Source organism: Schistocerca nitens, chromosome 5 (assembly GCF_023898315.1).
Source record: "Schistocerca nitens isolate TAMUIC-IGC-003100 chromosome 5, iqSchNite1.1, whole genome shotgun sequence".
Lineage (NCBI taxonomy): Eukaryota > Metazoa > Arthropoda > Insecta > Orthoptera > Acrididae > Schistocerca > Schistocerca nitens.
Genome location: NC_064618.1, coordinates 23,473,843 through 23,497,441, shown reverse-complemented (window position 1 = coordinate 23,497,441; position 23,599 = coordinate 23,473,843). Strand labels below are relative to the sequence as shown.

General features: G+C 42.6%; 1 protein-coding gene across 1 annotated transcript in view; it reads left to right on the top strand.

The window, feature by feature from the left end:
- The window catches only part of LOC126259513 (uncharacterized), a 62,637-nt gene extending 39,334 nt beyond the window's left edge, over positions 1-23,303 (top strand). Inside the window, exons 4-6 of the mRNA XM_049956367.1 lie at positions 10,240-10,445; positions 18,889-19,035; positions 22,872-23,303. Of these exons, the coding sequence (XP_049812324.1) occupies positions 10,240-10,445; positions 18,889-19,035; positions 22,872-22,961 (443 nt within the window). The 3' untranslated portion in view covers positions 22,962-23,303. The remainder of the gene's footprint in view (positions 1-10,239; positions 10,446-18,888; positions 19,036-22,871) is intronic.
- Positions 23,304-23,599: the final 296 nt, after the last annotated feature.

The following is a 23,599-nucleotide window of genomic DNA, read 5'->3' as shown; positions in this document are numbered from 1 at the left end:
GGCGCTGCAGGCATGCACTGAGGTGACAAAAGTCGTGGCACAGCGACCTGCACATCTAAGGATGGCGCCAGTATAGCAAGATGTAACATGGTTCAAATGGCTCTGTGCACTATGGGACTTAAGAGCTGAGGTCATCAGTCCCCGAGAACTGAAAACTACTTAAACGTAACTAATCTAAGGATATCACACACATCCATGCCCAAGGAAGGAGTCGAACCTGCGACCGTATCAGTCGCGCGGTTCCAGACAGAAGCGCCTAGAACCGCTCGGCCACACTGGCCAGCAGATACAAAAGGGTTGTCATTTGTGTTCAGGTAATACATCTGAAAAGATATCCGACGTCATTATGGATGCGCGACGTGAATTAATAGATTTTGAATGTGAAATGGTAGTTGCAGTTAGATGCTTGGGTCATTCCGTTTCGGAAATCTTTAGGGAATTCAGTATTCCGAGTGTGCCGAGAATACCAAATTTCAGGCATTACCTCTCATGTATGGAAGTGAAACATGGACGATAAATAGTTTGGACGAGAAGAGAATAGAAGCTTTCGAAATGTGGTGCTGCAGAAGAATGCTGAAGATTAGGTGGGTAGATCACATAACTAATGAGGAGGTATTGAATAGAATTGGGGAGGAGTTTGTGGCACAACTTGACAAGAAGAAGGGATCAGGCATCAAGGGATCACCAATTTAGTATTGGAGGGCAGCGTGGAGGGTAAAAATCGTAGAGGGAGAACAAGAGATGAATACGCGAAGCAGATTCAGAAGGATGTAGGTTGCAGATGTTACTCAGAGATGAAGAAGCTTGCACAGGATGGAGTAGCATGGAGATCTGCATCAAACCAGTCTAAGGACTGAAGACCACAACAACGACAACAACCTTTCACCACCGGCAACTCCGTGGCCGACCGCCTTCACTTAGTAATCGAGAACAGAGGCGTTTGCGTAATCAGTGCTAACAGCAAGCAACGCTGTGTAAAATAACCGCAGAAATTAATGTGGGACGTATGACGATGTATCCGTTAGGACGTTGCAACGACATTTGGCATTAATGGGCCATGGCAGCGGACGACCGAGGCGAGCGCCTTGGCTGACAGCACGGCATCCTCTGCAGCGCCTCTCCTGGGCTCCTGACCGTATTTGTTGTACCCTACACGACTGTCAAACCGTGGCCTGGTCAGATGAGTTCAAAAATGGTTCAAATGGTTCTGAGCACTATGGGACTTAACATCTGTGGTCATCAGTCCCCTAGAACTTAGAACTACTTAAACCTAACTAACCTAAGGACGCCACACAACACCCAGTCATCACGAGGCAGAGACCACTGCAGTTGAGTCCCATAGTGCTCAGAGCCTTTTGAACCATTTTTTTCAACACATCCATGCCCGAGGCAGGATTCGAACCTGCGACCGTAGCAGTCGCGCGGTTCCGGACTGCGCGCCGAGAACCGCTAGACCACCGCGGCCGGCCGCGGATGAGTTCCCATTTCAGTTGGTAAGGGTTCGAGAGTGACACAGAGCCCACGAAGGCATAGAGCCAGGTATCAACAAGGCACGGGGCAAGCTGATGGTGGCTCCATAACGGTGTGGCCTGTGTTTACATGGAATAGACTGGGTCCTCTGGTTCATTGACTGGAAATGATTATGTCTCGCTACTTGGAGACCGTTTGCAGCCATTCATGGACTTCTTGTCCCCAAACAGTGATGGAATTCTTATGGAAAACACAGTTGTTCGCGATTGTCTTGAAGAACATTCTTGACAGTTCGAGCGAATGATGTGGCTACCCGATCGCCTGACATGAATTCCAGTGAGCATTTATGGGACATGATCGACTGATCAGTTCGTGCACATAATCCTGCACCGCACCTTCGGGCAGCTATAGAGGCAGCATGGCTCAGTATTTCTGCAGTGGACTTCCAGCGACTTTAGTCCGTGCCACGTCGGACTGCTGCACTACACTGGAGCGATATTGGGAGGTGCCCCATGACTTTCACCGCCTCAGTGTATTACTTACTGGATGTTCCCGCCCTACTCGCGAATGGAGCGCTGCAAAAGTAGCTGCGCCGGCCAGAGTGGCCGAGCGGTTCTAGGCGCTACAGTGTGGAACCGCGCGACTGCTACGGTCGCAGGTTCGAATCCTGCCTCGGGCATGGATGTGTGTGATGACCTTACGTTAGTTAGGTTCTAGTAGTTCTAAGTTCTAGGGGACTGATGACCTCAGATGTTGAGTCTCATAGTGCTCAGAGCCATTTGAACCAGTTGAAAAGTAGCTGCTGGAGGACCTGTGTGCGGTGCTGTGCAGTGCTCAGTATGGTCTCGTCTGCGGGAGATTCGTATAGCAGGTTTTAGGGAATTTCTTTCATATCCTTCGATTTGCTGTTTATTTGAATTTATTCGAATTGTCTGATTCCAATTGTGGCTCAGGGCGTAAGGTAACTACTTGTCTGACAAACAGACCACTCGACAGTCGGGCTTTTGTAATTTATTATATTTATGGTACGCGATGTTCACTATTCAAATATCAGCCTCCGAAAACAACTTTGATTCGCTAAAGCTAGATCAATTTTCCAATGGGCCACGCGCCTAAGTTATACTAGCGTAACATGTAGATACTATGGGTTCGACTTCCAACAAATGCAAATTTTAGACGGAGCTGCATGGTAGAATGCTCCCCTAGTATGTGGTCTGTATGGATCCGATTCGCAGCTGACGCAAATTTTTAAACAAAGTTGAATGTTCTATTTTTCCGAGAAGCGTAAAACACCTAAAGAAATAAAACGTTTACTTGCAATAAGTTTTTTAAATTCAAACAATCTTTTTTAAAATCTTAAATAAAGCATCACTAATTAAGGGCGTATATTTGCAATGAAAACTAGAATTTTGTGTGTGATACGTAATTAGAAGTAAGAAGACGTGCGTTTTTCATTGCAAAATAACAGATATGTGTTAATTAGCACATATTTGATGGTTTTATATCTGAATGACGTAGGTATTTGAAGTGAACGAAAAAACTGAAAAGAAAGACTGGAATGAGACTCGATCAAGCGAGTAACGGTGTCTTGCGCTGCCGGTTTTTCTAATTTTTTATGGAAATGTTGCAGAGCTTACATCTTTGTTTACAAAATTGTAGCGGCCAGGAATCAAGCTCAGTCCATCAAAGTGTCAGATGAGCGTTCCACCACTGAGCCACATGGCCTGAGGAAAGTTATTCCTTGTTTCAGTGATTTAAAGGTAATTAAAGTGCGCGTCATATATCTTGACGGCCGAGTTTAGGTTCGATCTGCGCATCTGACGTCAAAACATACAGTCAGCCAATGAACAGAGAACGACGTTGCCAGATCTCGACTGTAGTACAGAGCACGGACGAGTGTCTTCAGTTTTAGAAACATTCAGTCATAAATAAAGTAATAGAACAAAAGCAATGTCTTGATAGCAGACTTTGTTTTTTGAAAGTTTGGAAAAACCATTCTTTATGCCAGTTGCTTCATTTTCTATATATTAATTAAACCAAACAAGCAATAAGACTCTTAATTCAGGCGATGGCAAGGAAAGGTATTTGTATCAATTTCACGAACCGCTTTTTCGCAATAAAGAACAGCGGTAATTGTTTATTTCCTATTGTACTTCGACGAAGTGCGAGTAATTCATAGGCATACCAACAGTGTTTGTCAGAATTTTGCGTGACGTGTTAGAGTCCTTATGGAGAGATATTGTAAGACGAGCTTCGTTAGCGTAATGATTAAGGCGTTGGATAAGAAAGCGATAGGTAAGAAGTTCAAACCTTGTGCGATGCTAAATATTTTTTTTATTTTAAAACAATATCGAAGTGTCTTACTTCACGAATTTTATTCGTTTGAATGCAGTTTTTTTGAAATTTCTAGTGCTTTGTCTCTTCATTGACACTTTCGCTGCTGCAGTCACGTGCTCCCCGCATTCCGCGCTGTGCGCGATTTTGTCATCACTTCACTGCTCGCCTGTGCAGACACATGGTGTTCCCACTGCTTTGACACACTTATCATTCGATTTCACAAAAACTATTTGGCCCAAAAATTAGATTTTTACACATCTTCTTGACTGACGCCTTCCCCCCATAAATGACTTAATTTTGTTTCGATGTTCAACCCAGTTATTGTGCAGCATTAAATGTAGTAAACCATTGCACGAAATTTTGAAGAGTTTGCAGAGGTAAAAGTCCATAGCGTATACTTTCCGTATGGTCGATTTTAGTTGCCACAATGTTGAGAACGAAATGTGGACAAGGTACCTAAATTTCATATACAATTTATTGTATAACAATATCTCATTTAATTTGAGTACCACATAGGTGTCGTATGTAATATTGAGAAATATTCCGTCTTTCGCGACTGTAATAAAAGTTTTATGTACACCGGGCGCGTTTGGCTTTATTTTAAAGCACTTCAGTCAGTCAAAGGAAGTGGGGGGAAGGTATCAGTCAAGAAGATGTGTAAAAATCTAATTTTTGGACCAAATAGTTGTTGTGGAATCGAATGATAAGTGTGTCAAAGCAGTCGGAAACACAATGTGTCAGTATAGGCGATCAGTGCAGTGACAAAATCGCGCACAGCGCGGAATGCGGGGAGCACGTCTCTGTAGCAGCGAAAGGGTTAATGCGGCCGTGGTGGCTTTACTTCATAAACTGCGCGTTCCCCCCTAAACGTAAGCTTGCGAACTATACTGTACTATGGCGCTGCTTCTCTTGGCGCGTGCGTCGTGTGCAACTGGCAACGCAGCAATCTCCCGCGTCTGGGCGGACATGCGCGAGCCGCCAAGATAAAAGAATTCAACTATAGTTACCGCAGGTGTTAGGCGATTATTTTACTACACAGCCATGTGCACCGCTGAACAATCACTCCAGCTATAGCGAACTACAGCTGCTCGAAAAACTTTAAAGTCACTTTTCTCGTTAATTTTTAAGAGTTTCATCGAAATACTTTGATTTCTGAACTTCGCTTATCATAAACATAAATAATTACAAGAATCCAGTGGTCGTGTTGCCTCTTGTGAGTTACTGCACATATTTACTTCTCTGAACATTTCAAGCAAGCTGCCGTTCTGCATATGACGTTGTAGACTTATCAGGATAAGTCTGCATATTTCTTCAGACAGTACTTCATTACTGTTAAATGCATCATCTGTCTGAAGTTGCCGTTAATATTCTCTGTCTGGTGATAAATATACAAAGTTAACCTAAAGGGCCCCAAACCGTACACCTGGGAGATGCATGATATATCCTTCCTGTCAAGAAATCCTGAGTGTACTCACAGATTTTGTTTTATGCACATAGGGTGGTACTTTTATTGCCTTGGTGTGGCATTGAGTCAGATGCTATATACGAGCGGCTTTCAGTAAGTAATGCAACACATATTTTTCGCGGCCAGTTCCATTTGAAAAAATTAGGAGTTTGTTGTGAGACATCGTGGAATATTCCCGCTTCAGACCCTACAGTTTCATGAAGTTCCGATAGATGGCGGCACTGTACCTAGTCTTCAAAATGGCGTCTGCAACGGAGCTGCGTTCCAAGCTGAGGGATGTCACTGAGTTTCTTTTGGCGAAAAACCGGAGTGTCACAGATATACGTAGGTTCCTGCAGAATGTCTACGGAGACCTGGCAGTGAACAGAAGCATGACCAGTCGTTGGGCGAGGCTTCTGTCATTTCCGGCAAAGGGTCGCGCAGACCTGTCGGAGCTCCCGCGCGGCGCCTGGCCGTGCTTCTGCAGTGTTGGAACGTGCAGACACTCTCATTCGAGGTGATCGACAGGTCACAATCAAACATCCGCTGCACAAGTCGACGTCTCTATTGGCAGTGCTGCCGTCCACAAGCTAGAGCACTGAAATGTGTGTGCCCACTAGGTTCTTCGACGCCTAGCGGACCATAAAGAACAATGAAGGAACATGTGTGCGGCATTTATTACGTGTTATGAGGCTGATCGTGGCAATTTTTTGTCGAATATCGTCACAGGCGATGAAACGCGGGTTCATCATTTCGAACCGGAAACAAAACGGCGATCCGTGGAGTCTCGCCACGCTACCTCTCCTCCGATAAAAGTTCAGAGCTTCTGGGGCCCTGAAGGCGTTATTCTGTTTGATGTCCTTCCTGGTGGTGCACCGATCAACTCTGGAGCATACTGTGGTACCCTCAGGAAACTGAAGAAACGACTTCAGCGTGTTCTTCGCCACGAAAATAGGAACGAACTTCTCCATGACAACTAGAGGCCTCGCGCAGGTCTGCTCAGGACATCTGCCTGCACTCCGCAGGACGCAATACGTGGATGATGGGTGGTGGGTGGTTATTTATGCAGGCAGACGTTGGCTCCGATGTCGACCAGAAGAGTGGAATTATGCGGACATACAGATGTCACTAAGGTCCCCTAAGGCCGTCGCACTGAACACAGATCGCCTTGGAAAGTAGGATCTTCTGCCAGAAGCGCGGGAAATAATATAGTTTATTGAAATCCTGAATAAAACCGACCTGCTTTCAGAAAATAAATGCGTTGCAGTATTTATAGAACGCACCTCGTAAATCCGCCGTTACCTAAATAGCATAAGGCAAACGAGTATGACACTTCCGATTTCTCTCTGAGCCTTCCGTAATCGGAGCCTGTTCTCCGTTTCTGTCGATAGAGGGAGATTAAAGGTTTCTCTTCTCTCCTTTCTGAACAGCTTAACCTGTGACTAAAGTTCCTGCTGGACCTGCATTTCCGCATAATCAACTCGGTCCTGCATCGTCCAGTTATATCCCGCACGTTTACCTATGTGACGAAGCGTATGCGATCCACAGTTCACTGTATACCGGTGGTAGCCTAGCTCTCGATGGCATTAAGATAATTTTCAACCATCGGGAATTTTCCACGGTGCTGAGAATTGGGTTTCTAGCTGTGGGGCGTCATGCGCGCATTCATACTTTTGTACACCTGGTAGCGCAGCTTTTCCTGCTTCTCGCCATGCGACGGCGGTCGTAATCAGTCGCCCAAGGCTAAGCGGCGTAAGTCCATTCTTTTAAAGCAACGAGGGATCACATAAAATAATTATGCACTAAATTAATCATAAATTAGGTGATAACTCATTCGTTCAGCAAGCACTCTCGTCGAAGGGTCACACAAAATTGTTTTCACAGTTGTTCGTAGCGCCTGGCTGATACATAATAACTCGTACGTTAATGTATTGTTGACAGCACAATTAGTAGAGTAGAGTGTGGTAGGCGCCAGCGTGAACGTGTTAAAACTTGTTCCTACAAGGAGGATGTGAAGCCCTTTCAGTCTAAAAGACTATTTTATTAAACGCTTTGACAAGATGCTTGTAATTAACGTGCAACACATTACGTGGTAGTTGGTTCATTTCGTACTAAGGGAAATACATTTTATTTGATGTTAGCTTTTTTTACTACCACGAGCTTCGTTATGGTATTGTTGTAAAAGGGGAAACTAATTGTTTACGTAAAACGGATGGCGCGTTCTTGACAATCCAGTGACTTTTTACGTTGCTTGTTTCGGTAGTACCTACCCGCTAAGCCACGCCAGTGTATACCAGGTGATCAAAAAGTCAGTATACATTTGAAAATTGAATAAATCACGGAATAATGTAGGTAGAGAGGTACAAATTGACCACATACTTGGAATGGCATGCGGTTTTATTAAAAAAAAAATACAAAAGTTCAAAAAATGTCCGACAGATGGCGCTTCATCTGATCAGAATAGCAATAATTAGCATAACAAAGTAAGACAAAGCAAAGATGATGTTCTTTACAGGAAATGCTCAATATGTCCACCATCATTCCTCAACAACAGCTGTAGTCGAGGAATAATGTTGTGAACAGCACTATAAAGCATGTCCGGAGTTATGGTGAAGCATTGGCGTCGGATGTTGTCTTTCAGCATCCCCACAGATGTCGTTCGATGACGATACACTTGCGACTGCAGGTAACCCCAAAGCCAATAGTCGCACGGACTGAGGTCTGGGGACCTGGGAGGGCAAGCATGACGAAAGTGACGGCTGAACACACGATCATCACCAAACGACACGCGCAAGAGATCTTTCACGCGTCTAGCAATATGAGGTGGAGCGCCATCCTCCATAAACATCGTACGTTCCAGCAGGTGTTTATCAGGCAGGCTGGGGATGATGCGATTCTGTAACATATCGGCGTACCTCTGACCCGTCACGGTAGCAGTTACAAAACCAGAATCACGCATTTCCTCGAAGAAAAAAGGCCCGATAACGGTAGATGTGGTAAATCCGACCCATACCGTGACTTTCTCGTCGTGCAATGGAGTTTTCACTACCGTTCTAGGATTTTCGGTAGCGCAAATTCTACATTTGTGGACGTAGACAGACCCTCGGAGCGTGAAATGAGCTTCGTCGGTCCACAACACGTTGCTCAACCAATCGTCATCTTCCGCTATCTTTCGAAACGCCCACACCGCAAATGCCTTCCGCTTCACTAAATCGCCAGGTAACAGTTCACGATGCCGATGGTTTTTGTACGGATAGCATCGGAGGGTACGCCTCAGTGCCAACTAAACAGTAGTGTATGGAATGCCGGTGCGACGTGCGACTGCACGAGCGCTGACTTCCCCGTGCATAGACGAACCCGCTACAGTCTCCATTTCTTCCTGAACTGTCTCAGCAGCGTTACGCCTTGTGCTCGGTCGGCCACTACGGGGTCTATCGTCTAAACAATCCGTGGCTTCGAACTTCGAAATCATTCTCGCCACAGCTGCATTTGTCGACGGACGTTTACCCGTTCGAATCCCCTTCCTATGGCGATAGGATCGTAACGCTGAAGTAGCACATTCCCCATTCTGATAGTACAGCTTCACTAAAAGCGCCTTTTCAGGTAACGTCCACATGCTGCGACTGCTGGCGTATCTGATTCTCTCTCTCATTACAGCTCCTTTTATACACGATTGTCATGCGTAGTCACTGACGTTTTGCTGTCCAGCGCCATCTGTCGTATATTTTGTGAATTTTTTTTGTTTTTTTTGTTCCAGTAAGACCCCATGTCATTCCAAGCATGTGTGTCAATTTTTACCTCTCTATCTACATTATTCGGGTGGTTTATTAAGTTTTCAAATTTGTACTGACTTTTTGGTCACCCGGTACTTTCAATGTTTACATTGGTCTGGTTCGTCCCTTACCTTTCTCCGAATGCCGCGTCGATGTCGGTGATGTACAAGCAAGCTCGTATGCCGTCAGCTGACAATGTAAACAGAAATGCTTCTGCTACCGGTCCTACAAATATCGTTCTTTTAGAAATTCAAAAATAAAGAAGTGTGTGGTGTGCGTACTGTAAGACCTTCAGCACACACAGCATCAGATTATTTGACTTGTCGCTCTAACGAAGTAGGCGAGTGTTAGCAATATGTCTCGTGGTCTTATCGTGGCGTGTTTATCTTCTGCCGTTAGGTCAGACGATAGAAATGCCACTTGCACGCTTAGAGTAGCAGATTGACGGTGACCAACTTTAAACAGAACTTGATTAATTTTCTCACACATTTATTAAAATAGCAACAAGCATAAACCTTACGTAACTTTATTCTGGATGCTATTTACAATTGACAATCTGAAGTTGCTTTGGTCTTGGTACGTTAATCTTATTCTGAGATATCTCTGATACTTGACAAAGTGTCTATACATTTCTCTTCATGGCTATGTACAGGAATATGATAATCTTATTAGGCGCAGACTGAAACTTGACTATAGACTGGTACAGACAAATGTAGACTGGTACAGACAGGTGCAGATAAATGCAGACTGGTACAGACTGGTGGACACAAATGCGGACTGACTCATTGGAGGTCTGTACAGTCGTTATAATACCTCTCGCGTTCAGGTATCACTGCGCGAGTGTGATCCGTGGGGAGAAAAGGTTCTATGTTAGGAGAAATCTCATTGGCTGCATTACATATTAATACGCGGATCGGCGGAAGCAGAATTTGGTCCATCTCTAAGGCAGCGCCATCTCGTAGTGCAGAGCCGGACGAGCGCTGCGCCTGCGCTGTTGTGCTTAGTGTGGCGCACTCTAGTGGGAAAGTTGCGTACGTGCTGACTACGCTGAACTATGTACACAACAAAGTGATACAACGGCATTTCATTATACTTTTATGTAAAGCACACCGAGATGTACCGCCTGTATAATTTTGGCAGCTTATACCGTTTACACGCCGTATTACTACGCTGAATCTGCAGCACTGACGCAGGACCTGTGTGCTCGTGTCGCAGAGGGCAAGCACTACTTCTGGGTGGAACGGACGCTGGGCTACGCGGACGAGGGCGCCGTCGCGGCCGGCGTCGACGCGGCCGGCTGGGAGCTGTACGTGTGCCGCAGCCGCCACGAGGGCGACCTGGTGCCGGGCCGGCTGGCGCCCCGCGACGGCTGCGCCTACGTGCCCTGGGGCGGCGGCGAGCACGTCAAGCTGGAGTACGAGGTGAGCCCTGGGCCAGCTGCCTGCCTTCACTTCTCTTGAGCTACAGATGCTGTCTCCCTGCATACGATCTCTACATAGCAGAGACACCCGGGAGATTAGATTCGCCTCTAACCGTCCCGTCACCGTGCGCAACCTCCCCGTCGGCGTGACAGAGTTCCAGCTCGTGGTCAAACTGGCACGGACCCTTAAAGTAGGCAACCAGACTTGCATCATCAGTACCTGGGCCAGCTGGCCTGTCATAAGGCGCACGAAGTGTCTCCTGGGATGGTTTTTTCTCTCACAGTGTTGATCAGGACGAACGCCAATCTTATGTCGAAACCAAAAGGTTGAGACTAGATGGCGAACTTACGGACTGATATTAGCCAGACTGGATGTGTGAAGTGTGACTCTGTGACGGACTGACCTTTTGAGAGACTACGACGCCGAGGGCGCTCCCACAGCGGCTGTAATGGCCAGTTCCCATCACAAAGAAAGAGAGCCACACAAAATGAATTTGATAGTTGTTACCACAGATGAGAGCTGCCTACAAAATTTCGAACTCTTTGTTAATTATCTGAGACTGGACAGATCTCTAATTAACAAGGCATAAAAAGAAACAATAATTTTCACATGTCTGACACTGCTCCTACGATTTCATCTGCTTCCTTGTAAGAGGTATCTGCCATTACCTTCCGAACCTTTGGAAGGTAGGACACGAGGTACCGGTGGAATTAAACGTGTGAGGACAGGGCGTGAGTAGTGCTCAGGTAGCTCAGTCGGTAGAGCACTTGCCTGCAAAAGGCAAAGGTCCCGAGTTCGGGTCTCGGTCTGGCACAGAGTTTTAATTAGCCAGGAAATTTCAATAGTTTCCAGACCGTATCTTCGGAATTATGTTGCGGGAGCAATACTGTTATGCAGGCTCTATTGCTATGTTCTTGATATCGAGAAGTTCAACGAAAATGGTACAATATTATGGAAACCCATTAGAAACTACATGTGTTCTTGTAATCCCAGTCTGGAGATGGGTGCAGAAATGCGAGCAAGCATGCAGGTCTGGAACAGAAACAGTAACGCATTTGTACCAATAGAGGGGAGGGGGGGGGGGGCGAGGAACCAGCCAGTCTTTTCACAACAGTTCTGATAGTGACTTCGATCCACTGACAGCTTTTCTGATGTAAAAGGGATGATTTTGTATGGTGGGGGATATGAATTGTATGTTTACTACATCGACACGGTATGCAGTGATATATTGCTGGGTTGGAGATCGGTTTCACACTCTAATATTCAAGCTCCTGTCCTCAGTGGGATAGCCATGTTACTGAGTAAGAGTCTTTCCATATTGACAATATTTATGGCACTTTGCGAGGTTTAGTTGTTGGTGCAATATGGCGATCACTGTAAAATAGTTTTTTGTCACTGAAAGTCACGTCTATAGAAAGAAAGAAAAGGCAGACAGTGCTGCCCTAGGACTAAGGATGTTCGTGACATATAGCCAGTGTGAGTGTAGGCATGCCATAATTTTTTCAGATGCTGTGCAGATATAAAAGATAACTGCACTGTATGTGTAAAATGTGTATATATTGCATTGTAAAGTTACTGTGACTTATGTTGTGTAAAATGTGTATTTACTGCATTGTAAAGTTACTGTGGTTTATGTTGTGGCATGACTAGAGAAGATTAGGGACATATTGATTCAACACATCGATAATCACGAGGATATGAGAGAGATTTTTTACACGGAAAATTATGTGTGCTATAGATACTGAGATTCATTCCAGAAGCACAGCCGTCAAGAGGAGACATTACATGTACATCGATCGGTGTCAGACTGTAGCAGCAACTGTAATATTTAATTGTAGTTATACTGGTAAACATCTTCCTGCCTTCCAATATTCTTGTGAATCTCGTATGTATTTGATGATCTGTAGACAACTTTGCGGGTTTAACTGTCAATGCAATTTAGCGATCTGTCCAAAATAATTTTACCGCTGAAAGTCTCGTCAGCAGAAGAAAGAAAAGGTGAATGGTGCTTCAATACAGGTGGCATCAGTAATTTGGCGGGTAAATTCGATAAGAGGCAATCATAATGCTCCATTCATTCCCAAGACATCCTATGTGCTGGGATATATGAGTATCTACATAGCGGTGGGAACGTTTGTGTGTGTTGAAATCAGGAAGGGTAGCATGTGATGGACAGGGTATCACGTTAGGACCGCAGGGGAGAGTGCATTAGATGTTATTTGCGCTATTTTCGTGAAAAGGTTCTGTTAGGGCAAGAATTTCTGTGCATACAAGCTGAGACATCACAAAAACTCCTACGAAAGCACACCTAAAGTATTTCTGGGACACTGTCCAATTTACTAATGTTCGACTTGGTTATTATTTTAGATAGCCATGTGGCTTAAGTATAACACTGAGAACTTTGCTAGAGGCACTTGTGATGGTATGTAGCTATGTGTGGTGATCCGTCAGCCACACGTCACAGATGGTTCATTAGAATCGCTAGGGAGAAAGCAGCTAGTGCTATTCTGGAACGGATTTCTGCAGAGTCGCTTGCCAAGTAGTTGGTAGTGGGAAAATACTGACAAACACATGCACGTGCAGCCCACCATGGAGCTTCTGCGCTCTGTAAATAAGTCTTCCCTCCTGTCTGGTCGCGTCATCAACGGCGCCTCGGTGATCACATATTACGAGAGGAATTTCTCAAGTACCAACTATGAAAGGGATGTTGTGCTGCCTCATGCATGCAGATCCCGAACGGGCATCTGTGCGTCACTTCGAGGGGTTTATCGGCGCATCCTGACTTCTGGGAGCGTATTCAGTAGCTTCCTGTGCGGTCCAATGGACAGGGGGGCGGCGGGCGGTCGTCCTACGTTGGTTGTGTGTCTGTTGCATTATTTTGTGAGCAGGTTTGTAGGCTGCGCAATAAATTATTTGGACAGTTTACGAGTACTGAACGTGTCTACACATTACTGTGCTCCATTATTTAGGAGGAGTTTGCAGGTCTCTACTGAAATTATTTCGGTAAGATAGGAGTGGTTTGCGTGTCTGCAGAGTGTTATTTAGGAGTAGTTTACTGGTCTGTGGGCTGTGTGGAATGACCCCAAGTATGTGTTTTGTATCAGTGTGATAAATATACTCCAACCCTAAATAAATTCGTCCAAAATAAATAAAATACACCCCCTCTCTACAGCATGACCGAGACCATTTCCTGTGAATCCCTAGGAGGTGTGGCATTCGGGTGACTTAGGTTAGTGGAGGTGAGCTTTCTCTCCCGCCATTTTCTTAGGTTGGCAGAGAAACCCCTAATTGACCTATTCACAGCCAAAATTCAAACCAGGCCCCAGTTCATAGGATGAGGTGGCAGTTGGATGTCTTAGGGTAGTGGGGGTAGCCCTACTGAACTATTTTCCTGCCATTTTCTTAGGTTAGTAGAGATGAATGTGGTGTGCTGCATTATCCTGTTGGAATATGAACTTCTTTTATAGGGGAGGGGAGGGGAGGTGGGTTAGGTTAGTGGAGGTTGCCCAATTGACCTATCTTCCCACCAAAATCAGCCATCCTCTAAGACCTCATGGCCATCATCTTGGATGATGCCATGCACTGTTGCTAAGTCTGCACGCCGCCATCTTGGATGACGTCATCGCCGCCATCTTGGATACATTTGGCAACAATTCAGAGTTGCTCAGAAATAGCTTGTCCCAATATTCACATTCCATACTATTTGTGGATACTGTCTGCAAAATGGGTTGCAAATAGAGTTGTTAGCGAAGAAGTGGTATATTAAAACGTCATGTCTGGTGCCATAGTTTTATTGCATGAGAAAATATAGTAAGCTATCAGCTTTTTCCTTTTTCATTATTTTATGGAAGGAGGAGGCGGGGATGGGTGGTAGTATGACAGAACAAAAGTCTCATAAATGTTTGAAATTACGTGTAAAGTTCGTTTCAGGCACTAAGTATTCTCATTGTCAAATACTGGACGAATATAATCTGACTGTTTGCACGTTGTGAGCTATGATACTTTTGAAACCCCCATCCCATTGAGAGATAAGTGGTTCTTACTGACCCATCGGTTTTTCTGACATTAAGTGTTATAATGACCTTGAAGTATTACTCGGTTCTTTCAATTTCACACCCATTATTGATTTTCCTACTCGGGTGGTAAAGGATAGCAGCTCACTGATAGATAACTTCTTTATAGACCAAGATAAGAATAACCAGATAAATGCTCAGCCTGTTGAGAATGGTCTTTCTGATCATGGTGCACAGCTAGTTACAATATATGACATGGCTCCATTCAGCAATACTAAACAGTCCTCCAAATTAGTACGTTCAGTCAATGATTTAACAATTGCAAATTTCAGGGAAAGCCTACAGCAGTTAGACTGGGATGAGGTGTACTGTGAACCTGATGCCAATTTAAAATATCATTTATTTCATGACATTTTTGTAAATGCATTTGAAAACTGCTTCCCCAAGAAATCTTGTAACAAACCATGGCTTACTAAGGGTATAAAAATATCTTGTAACCGGAAAAGGGAAATGTATCTGACAGCAAGAAAGAGTAGTGACCCAGAAACTATCAAACATTATAAAAACTACTGTGTTGTATTAAGAAAAGTTACTAAAAACTCCAGAAGTATGTGTATCATGTCTGAAATGAGCAACTCTGATAATAAAATTAAAACAATTTGGAATATTATTAAAAGAGAAACAGGTCAGCCAAGAGCACATGAAGACAATATTACCATCAAATTGAATGAAAACTTTACGAACAGAAAGTCAGAAGTTGAAAATATTTTTAATAATCATTTTCTAAATGTTGTGGATATAGTAAGATCCAGGTGATCATTAGAAGATGCTAGGCTGTTAATGGAAGAGGCCATACCTATGCAATTTGATACAATTGAAATCTCACCCACTTCTCCCTCTGAAATTAGGAAAATAATAAACTTGCTTAAAAGCAACAACTCACATGGAATTGATGGCATTTCCAGCAAAATACTAAAAGCTTGTTCTCAACAGATAAGTAAGATTCTCAGCCACATGTGTAATAGCTCTCTGGAACAGGGCATTTTCCCTGATAGACTGAAATATGCTATTGTTATACCTTTGCATAAAAAGGGGGATAGATCTGATGTCAACAATTACTGTCCAATCTCCCTTCTAACTGCTTTATCCAAAATTTTTGAGAAAGTAATGTATTCAAGAGTAGCTTCACATATCTGTAAAAATGAAGTACTAACAAAATGTCAGTTTCGTTTCCAGAAAGGTTTTTCAACAGAAAATGCCATATATGCTTTCACCAATCAAATTTTGAATGATCTGAATAACCGAACACCACCCATTGGGATTTTTTGTGGTCTCTCAAAGGCTTTTGATTGTGTAAATCATGAAATTCTGCTAGACAAGCTCAAGTATTGTGGCATGAGTGGGACAGTGCACAAATGGTTTAATTCGTACCTAACTGGAAGAGTGCAGAAAGTTGAAATAAGCAGTTCTCATAATATGCAAAGATCAGCACATTCCTCAAACTGGGGAACTATCAAGAATGGGGTTCCACAAGGGTCAGTCTTGGGTCCTTTGTTGTTCTTAATATATATTAATGAGTTGCCATTCTATATTCATGAAGAGGCAAAGTTAGTTCTCTTTGCTGATGATACAGGTATAGTAATCACACCTGACAAACAAGAATTAACTGATGAAATCGTCAATACAGTCTTTCAGAAAATTACTGAGTGGTTCCTTGTAAACGGACTCTCACTGAATTTTGATAAGACACAGTACATACAGTTCCGTACAATGAATGGTATGACGCCATTAATAAATATAGACCTTAATCAGAAGCATATAGCTAAGGTAGAATATTCCAAATTTTTAGGTGTGTCCATTGATGAGAGATTAAATTGGAAGAAACACATTGATGATCTGCTGAAACGTTTGAGTTCAGCTACTTATGCAATAAGGATCATTGCAAATTTTGGTGATAAACATCTTAGTAAATTAGCTTACTACGCCTATTTTCACTCATTGCTTTCATATGGCATCATATTTTGGGGTAATTCATGACTGAGGAATAAAGTATTTATTGCACAAAAGCGTGTAATCAGAATAATAGCTGGAGTCCACCCAAGATCATCCTGCAGACATTTATTTAAGGATCTAGGGATATTCACAGTAGCTTCTCAGTATATATACTCTCTTATGAAATTTGTTATTAACAACCAAAACCAATTCAAAAGTAATAGCAGTGTGCATAACAACAATACTAGGAGAAACGATGATCTTCGCTATTCAAGATTAAATCTAACTTTGGCACAGAAAGGGGTGAATTATACTGCCACTACAGTCTTTGGTCACTTACCAAATAGTATCAAAAGTCTGACAGATAACCAACAAGTATTCAAGAAGAAATGAAAAGAATTTCTGAATGACAACTCCTTCTACTCCATGGAGGAATTTTTAGATATAAATTAAGAAAAAAAGAAAGAAAAAAAAAACAAAAAAATAAAAAAAATAAAAATAAAAAATAAAAAGCACAAAAAAATAAAAAAGTTGTTACATTAACTTAAGTATGTTGTTAAATTAACTTAATTATGTCATGTATTGGAAAATTTGACTCGTTCCACATCATTACGAAATATCGTATTCATGATCCATGGAACTAGTATTAATCTAATCTAATCTAAACAGACCAAAAAAAGTTTTTCATCATCTCGGTTCCGAGAGTTCCAGAACCTGTAAGGAAAATTGGAATAGAGATGAACATAAATATCATTTCCCCCCTTTTTATTGCTCATGAAAGCCACACATTGCATGTTGTACCACAATACAGCGAGACCTTCAGAGGTGGTGGTCCAGATTGCTGTACACACTGGTACCTCTAATAACCAGTGGAAATACTCTTGCATTGATGCATGCTTGTATTCATTGTGGCATACAATCCACAAGTTCATCAAGGCACTGTTGGTTAAGATTGTCCCACTCCTCAACGGCGTTTCGGTGTAGATCCCTCAGAGTGGTTGGTGGGTCTTGTCGTCCATAAACAGCACTTTTGAATCCATTCCAGGCATGTTTGATAGGATTCATGTCTGGCCACTCTATTCGTGCGATGTTGTTATCCTGAAGGAAGTCATTCAAAAGATGTGCACGATGGGGGCGCGAAGTGTCGTCCATGAATACGAATGCCTCGCCAAGATGGTTGTCTCCGACGATTGGCTGTTTGAAGGCAGATACGACACTCATCGGTGAAGAGAATGTGATACCAATCCTGAGCGGTGCATTCAGCATGATATTGGGCTCATCTGTACCACACTTCATGGTGTCGTGGTTGCAAAGGTGGATCTCGCCATGGACGTCGGGAGTGAAGCTGCTCATCACGTGCATAGTTTGAGTAATAACACGACGCCCTGCGTTTGCACAAAAAGCATTATTCAATATGGTGCCGTTGCTGTCGGGGTTCCTCCGAGCCATAATCCCTAGGTAGCGGTCATCCACTGCAGTAGTAGCCCTTGGGCAGCCTGAGAGGCATGTCATCGACAACTCCTGTCTCTTTGTATCTCCTCCATGTCCGAACAACATCTCTTTGAAACTTCCTGGCAGATTAAAACTGTGTGCCGGACCGAGACTCGAACTCAGGACCTTTGCCTTTCGCGGGCAAGTGCTCTACCAACTGAGCTACCCAAGCACGATTAACACCCCATCCTCACAGCCTTACTTCTGCCAGTATCTCGTCACCTACCTTCCAAGCTTTACAGAAGCTCTCCTGGTTCGCAGACTATTGCCAAGATCCAAACTTGGAGGCTACTCCATTTATTTGTTAGCAGTTGTAGCAAAGAGATGTGTATTGGCTGTGGACAGACTAGAAGCCCATCTAATGCAAACCCAGCTGACACTTGCACAACTCGTCTCTGTACGCAGAATAATATTATACTGCTAATGTCTACAGCATCATTCTTAAATTTACATAAAATTCCTACAGTGGTTTGTCACACTGTGAATCCTTTTTGTTGAAGTGACTGGTTGTTTATTATCATTAACATGAATGTTATATGGCAACGCAAACTGTGGACCCAGCCAGTATGCTAGAACTGTTGTGTTTATGTATGAGAACAAGGAGGGAGAGATGGAGGAGACAATAAAAAACACTGTACACCTCAGTATTCTTATTAGTGGACCATTGTGACACATTATACGACTATGTGACAAATATCCTGCATTGCATACCACTGGCCAGCACTCCTGTTTGACAACACCGCATGTGCTATGTGTGTGAATATACGTTTTGTCTGAATATACGCCTAAATGTTTCGAAAAATATTCAAGTACAATGCACTTTTCGAAACCGTGTCATTTTGTTTGCAGACACATTAGATAGAATATTTGGTCAGAGTTTCTGTGCTGTCTCTGTAGTCGAGTTAATTGTGTGTGGGACACACATTATATTATCTGTCTACCGGCAGGTGCTGGTGGTGGTGGGGGGTGAGGGTCGGTGGGTTGCGACGCGCGGCGGCTGTGTGCCCATCGAGGCACTGGAGGCTGGTGCTGCCGGCAGCGAGCCGCTCTTTGTGGGCAGGGCCTGTTTCGATGGTTTGCTGGTGCCTGGCAAGGTGAGTCAATAAGCTTCTGAGCTCTAACATGCCTCTCTCTTGAAGGCCTGACCACCTCGTTCCTAGTATGGAAAACTTTCAGTCTCATAAAATTATGTAATGTGTACATCCAAGAAAGCCCTCTATCAGTGGTCTCATGCAGTACAGCTGAATGAAGTCGTCTCCAGCAAGTGGTTATACATCCTTGCTCTTTCATCTGGATGCTTGTCAGCTGTTGTCAAGTGCTGACTGACTGCCATGTGGTTTCTGACCTTGTGTAGCCCAAGTACTGGGTGTGACATTAACAATGCTTAGTGCATCACCGTATTGGCAACGTTCAACACTCCTGTGATGGAGAGGACAGCAACTGTCGGCACATGACAGCGCCTGAGGAGCACTCGGCTCAAAGCTCGTGGACTCGTAATCACTTGAGTGGACTCAAAGCCAGAGTGTTTTGTCTGCTTTCTGTCGTTATTGGTAACTCCTCTTCCTGTTTAGCTCATGAACCTGTATTTTTGCACACTGAACAAATGGGTGGATGACTGAGTAGGTTGTGCCTTGCGTGAAAGCAGACATACTCTTACAGGCATGACAGTTGTTGTCTAGTTGATCATGCATTAGTGTGTTCATCATGTAACTCAGTCTTATTGAAGACATGGCTTCACCAATTTCCCAGAGTGTCAACCTGATTGGAAGAGGAATGGGTGAAATTATTGTCAGGTGTCTTTGAGTTTGTGGATAGGTCCTTGTGAGTTCCTGTTCAGGTACTGCTCACTTTCTTGCTTTATTCTACTGAGGATCTAATGAGGCTATTGTAGGATTTTAGTCATGTTGACCCCTTTTATCCCATATGTCCAAGTGTTTCTTTGCAACAAACCAGATATTTAATGTTTCCATGTTGAGCCCTACATTATTTTTAAGCTTTTCTGTTCTTCAAATGTTATAATAAATATTATTATGTTAAGCTGGAAATTGTAAATTTCTAATAATGGTAACATGGAGAACTGTGAATCGGATGTTACATAAGATTTGTTTTATGAGCTGTTTTAGCTAACTATGAATTGAGTCACCTAAGTAGATAGCCATAATAATCTCTACAAATAAGCCAACACAGTTAAATGATACTACATGTCCTTGGCGTTTAGTAACTGGTGACAAGCTATGGATTTAAAATTGAATATTGCCCTGAGAAAGATTAGTCCTTGCCAAACCCACCTTATTATTAAACGACAAAACTGTTACTGGTTCATCTTTTCCAATTTTGTTCAAATGTGTGTGAAATCTCATGGGACTTAACTGCTAAGGTCATCAGTCCTCTAAGCTTACACACTACTGAACCTAAATTATCCTAAGGACAAACACACACACCCGAGGGACGACTCGAACCTCCGCCGGGACCAGCCACACTCCTAATTTTGTAAAAATTTTGAGTTTTTCATAATATAAGCTGTTTGCAAAAGGAATAAATCTTTTTTATCATATTACTTGTAGAGTGGGTGAATTAATGCCACTCTCCATTCAACTGGGATAGTTTTATTTTACAGACTTCTTCGTAAATTAATATTAGATCTTTTATGATTTTTTGTTGGGATAATTTCAAATATTAAGCAGTTATAATGTGTTATCAACAACTTGATTTCACTGGTAGTAATGATGTGAAGTTGATAGTTTCACTCCACTTTCCAAGCAGCTACTCAACGGAAAAGTGAATGGTGTAAGACTGTCAAGGTCAGTATGACAAGCAGTGGCACTGGTTCATAGGTTTTTGGATTTTCTCACAGTCATCCTTCTGATTGGTTTCATGCAGCCCACCAGGAATTTCTCTCTTGTGCCAACCTACTCATCTCATAGTAGCACTTGCATCCTATGTCCCCCAATCATTTGTTGCATGTGTTCCAAGCTCAGTCTTCCTCTTCAGTTTTTATGCTCTACATCATATTCCTTCCATGTAGTCTTTCCACCTATCCTCTATCTCCCTGGCTTTAGCAGTGGAATTTACATTCATTCTTAATGTTGCCATCCATGATTTTAATTCCACTGAAGGTTGTTTTGACTTTTCAGTATGATTGTAGTCATTCTAATGATATTTTCTTTTTTTGATGGTTCAAATGGCACTGAGCACTATGGGACTTAACATCCGAGGTCATCAGTCCCCTAGAATTAGAACTACTTAAACCTATCTAACCTAAGGACATCACACACATCCATGCCCGAGGCAGGATTCGAACCTGTGACCATAGCGGATGCGCGGTTCCAGACTGAAGTGCCTAGAACCACTCAACCACAATGGCCGGCTCTTTTTTTTTCATTTCCTCACATTTTTGCTATGGCCATTTCACCTTGGCTTATCAGCACTTCCTATTTATTTAATTCCTAAGTAATTTATAATCCAATATACCTGTATCTGTGAACTTTTTTGCTTCCATCTTTCATCTAACATTTGAAGTGTTTTTTTGTTATCCAAGGATTCTTCACAGTTACCTTTGTAAACCCGTGTTTGTCTTTCCAAGATCTGTGATTGCTCATTTTAGCGATGTCCACTACTCTTTAACTGAAGTGTCTACTGTGATATTCCTTATCACAGTGTCCATGTATCTCATTCTTCCTTGATACTTCAGTATCCTTATTGCTTACACACAGATTCTTCCATATGATTCTCTTAAAAATTAGTCTACTTTTCATCATTACTAAATTATGATTAGAGTATACTTACAGTCAAATATCTGATTTCAGGATCTCTGTCTGACCTTGATGTAATTCAACTGCAAGTTTCCCATGTGTCTGTAACTTTTCCATGTATAGGCCCACCTCTTAACTTTGCGATTCTTGAACAGAGTACTCATTACTACTAACTGAAATTTATTGCAGAACTCAATTACTCTTGTTCCTCTCTCATTCTTTCAACCAATCCTATTCTCCCATAAGCCTTTATTGTACATCTTCCCCTAAAATCACATTTTAATCCCTACAACTATGGAGTATCCATTCAATGTATTCACATATTTTCACTACTGCTCTATCATCTATTAGCATGTACACCTGAACTGTTGTTGTTGGTGATGATTTTCAATTCTGATGAGAACAACCCTGTCACTACATTGTTCGCAGTAACTCATTCTCTGCCTGCCTTCGCATTTCGCTTCAGTTTTTCTAGCTTCCCTACCACATTCAAACTTCTGATATTCCATGCTCCAACATATAGACTGTTATCCTTTCATCAAGTATTCCATCTGCAGTCTGCTCCCAGATATCCAATTCGGGAACTAATCCAGAATCTTCTGCTGGTGGAGAGATCATCATGACACATTATCAGTTACAGGCCACATCTCCTGTGGATACACATTATGGTGCCTTTAATGTAGTGGTTTCCTTCCATTGCCTTCTGCATCATCATGCTGTTAAGCATACACTTTTTAGCATCAGTTTCCCACCCTTAGGGCAAGAGTGCCCTGAACCTCTGTTTACTGCTGCACACTTTTTGACAAGACCATTGGCAGAACAAGGATAACTTCTAATGCTTTTATTGAAATTTTTAGCAGCGGCTAGGTCTGAACCCAGGATGTTTTGGTTAATATTCAAAGACGCTACTCTAAGACCACAAGTTATGCTGTTTGTTTGTGAAATATATGTGGTCTCCCTCACAACTTCAGATGACTACTAAACATTAAGTCAGCCAGTGCAAAATAATGTCTACTGAGGTTTTGACGTAACTACAACAAAAAGTCATGAAGGATGTATGATTAATTTATGAAGAAATCTGGAAAGCAGAAAGATAAACCTAAAATCTGTAAGCCACATATTTCGTCAAGAATGCATGATGGTGTTGCAAGAAGTGCATTGTTCACGTTGTTTTGCAGGTACACCCGAGCCACGGTGTCTGCTACATCTCATACGGTGGGGCAGAGATTGCTTGCCCGGAGTACGAGGTTCTCGTCATACACATATAGACAATGCCTCCTTGTATCAGACTGCTACATCTGAGGAGCATCTCAACCTCTCCTCACTCATTACTTCCTTCCATTATAAGGAAACCAGTGTCACTGTCGATCTCTGAAAATGTCCTGTGATATATAATTTTATGTCTTATTTAATACCAGATGGAGTTTGTATCCATCTGCAATGCCAAACAATGCAAGTCATAATTTTAGTACATGTTTTTCAATTTTTATATTTTTTTACTGATTCCAAGTAACTCAATGAATCCTATTGATTACTGAGACAAGTGTTTTGAGTGAAATGTATATTAAAGTGTTGCACATTACTGCTTGTTATAGGTAATAAAGTTTTTTACAACTTCAGTTGATACATTGCTTTACTCACGTTCTTCCAATAATGACATTATCTCTCTTATAAATAATGACACATGAATATTTGAATAACGTAAGAGAAAAGTCTTTGTGCAGGACAAAATGTTCCACTTGGAGGTGTGCAGTAATATGAGTAGCAGTTATATACATTCAATGTTCATCCTTGTTAGCAAGTTTGTTTAAGCTTTTTATAATTTCTATTTGTTTTGGCAACCATGGTCACTCAATTCTATGGTACCAAGAAAAAAGAAAATTGTGATTGTAATGAAGGATCTGAT